Source organism: Raphanus sativus, chromosome 8 (assembly GCF_000801105.2).
Source record: "Raphanus sativus cultivar WK10039 chromosome 8, ASM80110v3, whole genome shotgun sequence".
NCBI lineage: Eukaryota > Viridiplantae > Streptophyta > Magnoliopsida > Brassicales > Brassicaceae > Raphanus > Raphanus sativus.
Genome location: NC_079518.1, coordinates 14666298 through 14677725, shown reverse-complemented (window position 1 = coordinate 14677725; position 11428 = coordinate 14666298). Strand labels below are relative to the sequence as shown.

At 31.3% G+C, this 11428-nt stretch overlaps 1 protein-coding gene across 1 annotated transcript; it reads right to left on the bottom strand.

Moving 5' to 3' along the window:
• Positions 1-3030: 3030 nt before the first annotated feature.
• On the bottom strand, positions 3031-5312 carry LOC130498903 (uncharacterized). The gene is made up of 3 exons (XM_056992721.1): positions 5022-5312; positions 3478-4749; positions 3031-3391 (listed from the first exon to the last, which is right to left on the bottom strand). The coding sequence occupies exons 1-3, from the start codon at positions 5202-5204 to the stop codon at positions 3161-3163; spliced, it is 1686 nt and encodes a 561-aa protein (XP_056848701.1). The 5' UTR covers positions 5205-5312; the 3' UTR covers positions 3031-3160.
• Positions 5313-11428: the final 6116 nt, after the last annotated feature.

Genomic DNA, 11428 nt, shown 5'->3' with positions numbered 1-11428 from the left:
AACAAAAACCCAGTTCAAAGAAGCCCACGAAATTAGACGCTGGTTATATTAACGCACATGGTAGTAAAATACCCCATAAAGGAAAAAATCCAACATAGTATTAGTTTTCGAGTTTAGTAGATGAAGATATAACAACAAACTTACAAGGAAACAACATACTAGATTTTTGCAACTCTTTCACATCTACTTTACAATTGATTTACAATGAAATCAGTTAGGTGAAACAAACTTAAAACACATTTTCACTAAAAAATACCGATAACACGTTTGTTGTAAATGCCTTGTAATGTTACAAAGATTTTAACGAATGTTCTCTTTCCTCGTACAATTAACATAATTTATATTTATTTATACAACCAATATTTTTTGTAAATTTACAACGACTTTTAATAAAATTAACTTTAATTGTGAATTCGTTTGTAACTTACTAGTAAATTTATGAGATTTTTTTTCTCCTCGTAGTTGTTCTTTTTATAAAAACATGTTTTCTTGTAATATATATATATATTATAATATATATATATTGTAAATAAATTTGTGTAATTTCTAACTTATACAAGCACCTACTGGATGGTTTTCAACCAAAAACATTTTACAAATTAAAAGATTATTTTATTAAATGGATATTTCGAATACTGAGAATCATATTTCAAGCATTTCTCTAATATTTGAAATACTTATTTGATAAATTAATCATTTTATTCTTTTATTTTGAAATATTTTTGGTGAAAAGCGTCCAATCAAATTGCTTTAACTAGTGGTCCAGATTTTTTTATTGGCTTTCTTAATATCTTACGTGGATATGATCAAGATATGGAGCCGCCATGTAGAAAGAGACGGGTTTAAGCGTATGTGAACAAGTTTACAAAATATCACAACCACTATTGATATTTTCTAATGTTAGGTACTTTTATTTCGGTGAATATTGAAACTTTTTGGATCCATTCTGCGTTCCGGAATTTGTACAGTGACGGTGGATTTTGCCAAAATTTTATAGAATTCAGAATTAGTATCGTGCAAAAATATCAATTATTTATGTATTTTGTGTGTATACTCTAAGTCCTATTCTCTAAGATAAACATTGGAATGGTACAGTTAAATGTTCTTAACTATTAGTGTTCTATAATAAACGTCAAATTAGTTCATGTATTGTTTCTTTCTTTTTGTTATCATTCTTAGTGCAAATGAGAACGTTTTTATGATAATACAAAGGAGACGTTGTTCCAAAACATATATACTAGTATTTATTTTTTTTTATAAAACACAGTAATTCGATATTCTAGTTGTATATATTTCTTATATTGTCAGTTTGTCACCCATACTCAAATTTGCTATAATGCACGTTGATGAAAGTGAATTTTGTTACCGCTATCATTAACTCTAGAACTACTAACTTTTAATATGTGTCCAGTTAGATATGCGTTTACTCCCTGAATAAAACCAAGGAAATTAGCTTCTTCTTAAAATATGTTCAACAAAAAATTAGCTTCTTCTTTTTTTTGGGTCAAAGCTACTTACTATCAATGGACACCAGTAAAGATATCCATCATGGAGGAATGCGCGGTCGAAAGCTAATCTGTAAATGGAAGGCAACTTTTATATTATTTTATTTAGATTTTTGTTTTAAACTTCTTTTCGCTAACTTGCAAAGTACAAAAGCTCTTACTCACTGCCCTATTTTCGACCACAGAAAAAGTGCGACTTGAGAAAGAAAAACTCTATACATCATTAAGAAACTTCACAAGTTGGTTTTGTTTTTTTAGTAAAACCATGACAATCCATCATTGTAAATTTGTCATTACTCCTGACCCACTGAAGATTACTTTCTTTCCTCAAATTATGTTTTGGATTTTTCTTTCTTTTCTTTTTCTTGAAACATGTTTTTTTCTTTCTTCTTATTCATCATTTTCTTTTTTCTTGCAGCTAAATATATCTGCAGCTAAATATATCGTTTATATATATTTATCTTTGTTTTCTGGGTTCAGAAAGGGGGTTAAAGGTATAGCATAAAAAATATTTCGTATTTATGATAAAATAGTAGAAAATATGGAAATAAACTATTATTTCAATAATGGTCTAGATAAGATATGCCTTTATTTGCAAGACAGAGGACTTGTGGATATGGTCTCTATATTTGATTATTATTATTATCATAAATATATGTATATATTTATCACATATCTATATACATTATATGTATTACTATCATATAACTTCTCATGAAACTTCAGCAATTTATTTACATAAAATTGTAATTTAAATTGATTTTATATAACTAATTAGTACTTTAATTTGAAGTAAATTTACAAAATTCAAAACTTAGCTTAAAAAATTTAGTTTTTATATATTAATATAATATCTTTCTAAAAATATGAAATAATTAATAAAAATAAATAATATAAATCTCTTTCTAAAAATATTGAAATAATTAATAAAAATAAATATTTTTTCTAATGTTTAACTTCTTATCTTCTAATTAATACAAAAGAAAAATATAATAATTTTCGTAAAAGGTGATAAAAAGATCTCGATAGTGAAATTGTTTTACTAAAAAAATCAGATAAATTAAGATATTTTCTAAATAGTTCAGCTTATCTAAATAAAATTTTGCAGAGTCTATATGAGTTTGTATGTTTGATGACAAAAAAAAATTTGTTTTGATAGTGAAATTCTGTTTTTTATTTATAAATGTCTCTTATTAATAAGAAGTTTTATTAGATAAATTGTATTAATTATCTGTGAAATACCAAAAGTGATTAACTAGAAATATTATCCATGAAAATTTGAGTTTGTAATTTCTTTTTTCACAAATAATCTTAGAATAGGTTTATTTGATGTACATTGTTAAAAATGATTATTACCATCGTTTTTTATAAATCTTATAATTTTTAGCTGCAAATTTTATAAATATAAAATTTTAGATATATTCAAATTATGTACCAAACATCATTGTGTGACATATTATCACTTGTTTCTGTTGTATAAATTTGGACATTTTTGTAAGTCAAAGTAGAACATTTTTGTTTCGGATTTTGACTTTCAAGGAATCATAAATGTCATAAATAATACGAACTCCTTACAAATGGGATCTTCTTCTCTGTTCAAACAACAAACAGTTTCAACATTGCAAGCAGTTTTTCCTCATATCAACAAACCGAAGTTAGCTACTCTTGCCATGAACAGCGATTTGGTGAATGTCCATATCCTTGAGCATCACAGATCGACCACAAGAGTCACAAGGTGCAGTTCTTGAACCACAAGTACTCTCATGTTCGGACATCCCTCTCATCCTGTCTCTAACATCAGCTGCAGCGTTACCCGCCTCCACCATATCACCACAGAACCTGCAAGCGATTAAACGAAGAGGACAATCTCTTGCTTGATGTTGAACCTGCAACAAAATCACAATCTCATTCTAAAAAAAAAACAAACACAAAACAAGGTAATGAGAGAACAATGAGAGTTTCAGAAACGCACCATCTGTACTTTCTCAAGCACTACCCCACAGCCACAACTGAGTGGTTCATGGAAGACTTTCAAATGTTTCTCCATCTCTACTGGCTGCAAAGCTTGCCCACATTTTTCACAGTGCAAATGGTTTTTCGCCTCCTCAACTCTGAGAACGATTCCGCATCCAGGATGATCACAAACAACGTTGTGCCTGCTACAGTACACCTCGTGCAACGCTATACTCCTGCTTGGAATCGAATGCTTACAGTTCCTACACTCTACCGTATCAACATCTGATGAAGATGATACAGCCCGTTCCCCAACCTTAGCTCCACTGCTGCTTTCTTGGACTAGAACTGAAACCTGGTACTTGACCGTCCCCTTGAAACCATACACACCTATACTGTAAGTCCCTGAGCTCAAAGCCCTCTCCTTCGATTCCAATATCAAGGTCTTTGAACCCACGTCGTGTGAAGACCACTCGTGCTGGTTAAGAGAAGGGAATAGAATCGGGTGCTTTGATACATAGAGATCAGTATCCGCTCCATCCTTCTCCACATCTATCTTTACAATAACTTTGACGCTTCCTGCCATTACTTTCTCTGCAGTAGACTCATCGATACTAAACTTATAGTAATCATACCGTCCTTCCTCAACTGTTCCAGACTCAGGTTTACCAAACTGAAGCGGCCTTAACACATGCTGACTCGGTTGGTCCGAGACTATCTCTGGACTAACTATATCAACCTCAATATCAGTCTCCAGAACCGAAATGCTAGAGGCGGGTTTTAGCTCCAGAACCTGAAGCTTGTAAGAGACCTGCCCGTAACTCACCGAGAGAACATCGTCCATGGAAAGCGTAGCGTGTTGCCGGAGAATAGTCTCGAGGATGGCTTTGTGGTTAGGCAAATCCGAGAAGCCGAGGTTGTCAGGTTGAAGCTTGGCGTAACTCCCTTTAGGTAGCCGAATGTAACGGATCTGAACCAGAAGAACATCCATCGGATGATCCTGTGCTGAGAACAAGTTGCTCCAAACGTGTGGAGGAAGACAAACGGTGCCATCTTCGGCGGTGAACTCGAGAACACCAGAGTGTGTTGTCTTTTTGTTGTCTCTGTAGTCTACAGAGAGCTCAAAGTACAAAGGACCTTTGTCGAAAGCTCCTTGATCAGACAACTCGGTGAAACAGGAGGGTGGTAGTTTGATCTTGTCACCAATGCCTTGGAAAGGAACAGCTTGGAAGACTCTTTCGAACACTATACCTCCTCCAGCGATTAAACTCTCTTGCATATGTTGATCAGCCTACAGAAAGTTTGTAACTTTATATCTTCAAGATGGGTCAAGTAAAGATTGTAACTTTAGATCTTAACGGACTTCAACACAAAGATGGGTCGATCTAAAATCTACAAAGGAACAATACCCATTTGTGAATTTGAATTAGAATGCTAATTTTAAAAGAATTATTACAACCAAGTTTCGATTTTTCAGACAGGATTGAGTTACCGAACATAGACAGAAGTTCCTAATTTTCTAGAACTAACGATCAGGGCAGGGGGAAGGGGGGGAGAGAGTACCTTAATCTGGGCTTCGATGGCGTCAACCCTTTTGGCTCTGTGAGAAGCTTCGATGGCTTCGCGTTGCTTAATCGCAGCATCCTTGGCTTTCTTCTCTCGCTCGAGCTTCAGTTTCGCTCTTTGTTTCCTCTCTCTTTGCTCTCTTTCGAGCTTCTCCCTCGCAGATCTAAGCTCGAAGTCCATCTTTGACGATTCGAAATCTGAAAGTCGGTTTGGTGGAAACACAAAATCAGGAAAATAAGTTTTTTTTTTGAGGAGGAGGAGAAGAAAAAAGCTTTATTCTCTCTTGTTCTTCAAGAAAAGCTACCTGGGAGAGAAGTCATATCTATACTATTAAAATAGAAGTACACTTTGAAAATGCCCCTAAGTTTTTGAAGTTATTTACATTAGAATGCCACTGAAGTAATAAATTATTTTTCCTTAATTATAGTTGTTTTTCTGATTTGTAAATGCATTTTCCTTAATTATAGTTGTCTTTATTGAACCTATATTTAAGTATGCTTGTCTTTTTCTATATTTAAGTATACTTGTCTTTATTGAACCTATATTTAAGTATGCTTATCTTTTCCTAATTTAAATAATAGATTTAAGTATTTAATGTATTTTCTTAATTTAAATAATAGATTTTATTAATCAAATATTTACGAAAATAGATTTCCCAATATACTTCGTTTTAACATGTTAAATATTTTTAATATTTATTGGTATAAATAATAAAATAAAAATCACACATCATAATCATTTATATAATATATAAATAAAATATAAAATAATTTATTCATATATTATTAGTATAATGGTTTCATTATATATAATATAATAAGTTATAAATGTTGGATTTGTTTATATGATACACTGTGATATAATATACGATCAAAATCACAAATATAATAATAAATAAAATTGTTATGTTTTAAAATGTTTTATTAATAATTATGTAATACATTTTAATTTAAATATATATATATTATACCATTAGTACAAATAAAATTTAAAATGAAAGTAAATATTTATACGGTCACGGGTCAAACTCTAAAAATAAACAACAACATCGCTAAATTATTTTTCTTTAACAAATTTATTTTGATAGAAATATTGTTCCAAATATGGTTTATATATTTTATATATTTATAAATTTATTTTGGAATGCTAAGATTTTGAAATTGGAAAAAATATGACCCACCTCTATATTATTTTTATTAAGAAATTTAAATTATGTATCAAAATATTTTATTAAGCTTTTAATTTTAAGTTTTATTATAACTGCAAAAGTTAATTTTCAATCGAAATTTATGTGCAAATATTACAAATTCATCATTTAATATAAACACAAAATTTAAAAACAGAAAATAAATACCCGCCCGGTCGGGCGGGTCAAAGTCTAGTAAGATTATTATTATCATATACAAGTTAATAAGTTTTGTGTTTGTGGGTCTATCTAGAATACTTTTATGTGGCCTGTTACAAACTTTAAAGCCCAACTAATCAAGTCACATAATCGATCATTCGTTTATATAGCAATCCCAATTTATCCGACCTTTGAGCGTTCAAGTGCTAATTCTCTACAAAACATTTTACTATCGTCTACCGATATATTTTTTAGCACTTGATAACGGTTCATGCTCAGAAGTGATACAATTTGGGATTGATATAATTAGCAAAATTGTAAAATGGAGATGTGATTCAGGGTACCTTTATATTCTTAAACAGGAATGACTTTTTGAGAATAATTATAAAACAAAATCACATAATACCACGAATGTGGCAGCCCAATTGAATTAAGCGCAGTCGTTTGGCTGATGTGTCCATAGGTTCGATCTACAGTAGAAGGGATACTTTACGCCATTAAAAGGTATTAATGCAGGCTGGTCCCGGGTCTGGAGTGATTACGGCCTACAGGCTTTGAACATTCCGGTTTTAAAAAAAATCACATAATGGATAATTTTTCTAAAAAATGCATAAATAACATATTAACCATAACTAAATTATTATAAACATTAATAAATGACAGTTGTAAATATTTCACTAATTATACTACAATTTACTTAAATAACCAAAAATCTATTAAAAGAATTAACAACAAATAAGAATAAAAATTAAGTAAGAATAAACTCTCAATAACCACAATATGGTGGTTTAGCGATTTCTATTGATCCAGACCATGGATCGACTTTTCTCTAATACGAAATTATTAGTTTCATATGTGGCTACGCGATGGATCCATTGCTTTTGATCCATTTGAATATCCAGAAGAAGATCCATATGTTGATTACATCTTCCACATGTGGTTAAGTATGTGTATTTAATAAACTTATCTTTCAAAAAAGAAGAATAAACTATAATATTTTGTAAATTTAATCTATTAAAGTGAATTAAAAAATATAACTAACAATATTTTCAACAGATTATCGCATTTTTCTTCTTTATTTTCACTCATCCTAATTATTTTATTAATTATTCTTTTTTTACACTAGCATAATACTTTCGTTTGATATTACCAGTTATTAAATATCTGCTATATATTAAACTAGATATAAAAATAAATAATTTATTAGTTACACATATCATTATTTTGTCACAATAACTAAATACTGAATTAGACTGATTTAGTCTGATTGAAAGTAAAATGCATACAATTGATGTATTGGTGGGTTAGTTCAATTTGAATAACAAATTCAGTTAGATCGATTTGTGTTTTTTTGTGTGCATATCTACTCTTTAACAAGGTTAACATATTCATTCTTTCATTTGTTTTCTCTGATAAAATTAATAGAAAAAATACTTGATCTCAACCTAACATTTATATCGACCAAACAATTTATTATAAAAAATCTAAATTTTATTAAAATTTACATAGTGTTATAACTTTAATGTGAGTAATATATATATTAGATAAAAACATAAAAATATAACTTATTAAAGTTTTGCTTAGGACATCCAAATACATTTGACCGACATTGCCATAAGATTTATCGCCTAGTGTAGATATGTACATTATGCTGTATTTTCTGCAATAACTTTTAGTAATCTTTTTTATTCGTCTATTTTTTTCAAAAATGATGTCTTAATGTTTATATTGTAATTTTTCTACTTATATTTTAGTCAAAAATATTCTTAAATTCAAAATGGCTATGAACATTTTAGGGGGGAAAACTGAAAGAGATAAGTAAAACTAGAAAAATAAACAAATTCATCACATAGCTATATTATTAAAACAGAAGTACAAATAAAAATTTACTATAAAATTACCACTTATTTACAAATTAATGCCACTGAAGTAACTAATAAACTTAACTTTAAATATTTAATGTATTTTCTAATTTAATAATTAATTTCCTAAATCTAATGTACAACGAATTATGTTAAATCCTAATATCACTCCTATTTTCACTCTTAACAATAATTAACCTTAATAAATAAACGTAGAATATACATTATAAATATTAATTACCATAAAAATCATGTTAGCAAACAAGCATCCACCAATGAATAATTATTAAATTTTTATTCATGGGTAAGTGTTTAAAATTATAAGAAAATATATGTAAAAAAAAATTATGTATGTTTTTGGAAGCTTCTCGAGTTCCAATGTTATTCCAAAGACAATGACTTAGGCATCAAGAAATTGAACTTCAATGCTACTTATGTCATCAACTACAATGACGACATACCTAATATAACAAAATGTAATTGTTTGCTAAGGCAAGGAGCTAACGTGGAGTATTATTTTGAGGTCGAAGTATACAAAGCAGGACCAAGACTTGTTCCTCGATTTGGTCAGATACGTGCATGGAAAACCAAACTTGATGGGATATACTTTACTATGAGTTTTGATATATCATCTGTTTTAGCACTATGTTGGAATAAAAAAGAATGTATTTTTCTATTTTCTTTTAGGAAGAAAATTCAAAAAAGGAGAAGAAAGAGAGAAATAGAAATAGCTTTGAGATACTTGAAAAATAGAAAATACCTATATCCTATATGCCACTTCTAATTAATTGGTTTAGTTTACGTTTATATTTGTAATTCGAATATATAACTTAATCATGTAAAGTACTGTTACTATATTTATTAGAGACTCATTCTGAGATACTAATGAATGAGCATGCATACTTTAAATGGCCATTGGACCTTTTCAATATCAAAAACATAAAAGTATCAAAATCTAACAAATGTAGATTACAGTTTACTTCTTCCAAAAAAAAATGTAGATTACATAAAATAAAATATAAACATTAAGAATAACAAACAGAAAAGGGTGTAAAAAAGATATGGCAAATCTTAAAACTAGTTTAAGAGAGATATTAAAATATTATAAAAAGATAAATAACAACTTATCAAACTTGTTTAAGAGAAATCTTTAAATATACAGTCAACATTGATATTTATTAAAAGAACCTGAACTAATAAATTTGGTCAAAAAAAACTTTACTAATAAATTATGATAATATTTATTACTATAAACGAAAAGATGTTCCACATGAAAACTGATGTAGCGGATCATGCGTTACGTGGGCTTTGAGTCGTCAGGCCTTTGTCGACTCTATTGGTTTTGTGTTTTCTTTCTTTTATTCTAATTAAGTGTACAGATAATTATGAATCCATTATAGTTTAGATCTTCTTACGTTAGTTTATATACTCATCTATCACCTTTGTAAAGAACACGTTATTATCATTGAATACAATTGCTTTTTGCAACCAGAGCTTTCTTGAGCACTTAGAGGAGTACTCTAGCCCCTTTGATCCTGTCGAGAGTATCGTCATCATCAAAGAACCCTTGTCTGCGTTGAGAGTATCAACAGCAACAAGTTTCCTTCGATTCTGCAAGTTCTCATTGAGATCTCGCCGGATCATCGTTCTCATAGCTTCCGCCTCTCTATCAGTTGGTATCAGAGCCGGAACGTTCCGGGAACAACACTCTTGCAACTATGCCGCCTAAGAGACAAGTCGATGCTCCTACTACGGGCGATTGGACTGAATTTCGTCAGGCGTTGTTGGCAATGCAGGAGAACCTTCAAAGCACCATTCATGCTTCTTTCGTGGAGCTGGGAGGCGTGCTTGCGGACAGATTGACACAGAACAATCCCCTGTTTAACGATAATGAAACAGAGGATGAGGGTTCGCTTCAAAACCCGTTCGCAGGAAACCGTCGGCAAAGAGATCATCGCCGTCAAGATCGTCAACATCAGCAGGACGATGATCTTATGCGACCACTTAACCATCGTTGGGAATCTTCCATCAAAATCGAAGTACCAGAATTTCATGGCGGTCCTCGTGGTGAGGCGTTACTTGACTGGATCGCTACGATTGATGAACTCTTGGAGTACAAGCAAGTACCAGAAGAGAGACGTGTTCCTTTTGTAGCTCTCAAATTTCGCGGACACGCATCGTCTTGGTGGAAACAACTCAAAGCAACAAGGCAGCGTCTCGGGAAACCTCCTATTGTCTCTTGGGAGAAACTGCAGAAACATCTGAAGGCAACTTTCTTGCCTCAGAATTATGAGCGGTCGTTGTATAATCGGCTACAGAACCTGCGTCAAGGATCTCGTAGCGTCGATGATTATGCAGAAGAATTCTCTATGCTTTGACGAGAGTAGAGATATTCGACAATGCCGAGCAACTTGTGTCCCGCTTCATAGGTGGTCTTCGTCCGGATCATCGTTCTCATAGCTTCCGCCTCTCTATCAAAAACAATTATAAATAATACGAAATTGTGCATTTGTTACACCGTTCGTGATCATTTAGATCAAAAGGAGAAAATGAAACACCTCATAGTTTTTATCTTGGTTACCTTACATACTTGGTGGACAAGAAGCTTGTGTTAAAAACCGTGTTGTAATACATAACGAACTCGATCCTGGTAGACTTCTCGAATACCATTGTTATTCCAATAAGGATGATTTAGGCATAAAAAACATGGCCTTCAATGCTACCCCATATGTCATCGCATTCCATGATGAGATCCCTAATTTAACAACATGGAATTGTTTGTTAAGGCAAGGACCTAACAATAAGTTTGTTTATGACGTTCAAATGTACAAAGCAGGACCAAGACTTATCCCTCGATGTGGTCAGATACGTATATGGACGGCCAAACTTGATGGGATATACTTCGCAAGACACCTTGATGAACCATCTGTTTTAGCATTACAATGGATTGAAAAATAATGTATTTTCTGTCTTAACTATAAGTATATCAAAATATTATAATAATGACATATGAGCTTATCTGATGTATGTGACAGTTAAGCGACACTCTGTTCCCATGGATGGATTGATATCCTCTTTCCCTTCCAAACAAAGGCTCAACTTCTATCACAAATCAATAGAAAAAATAAATGGTTTATCAAGGATACAGTATCAGAAATGATTTTACAATTCTCTAGACCCCCACATGAGAAAAACTC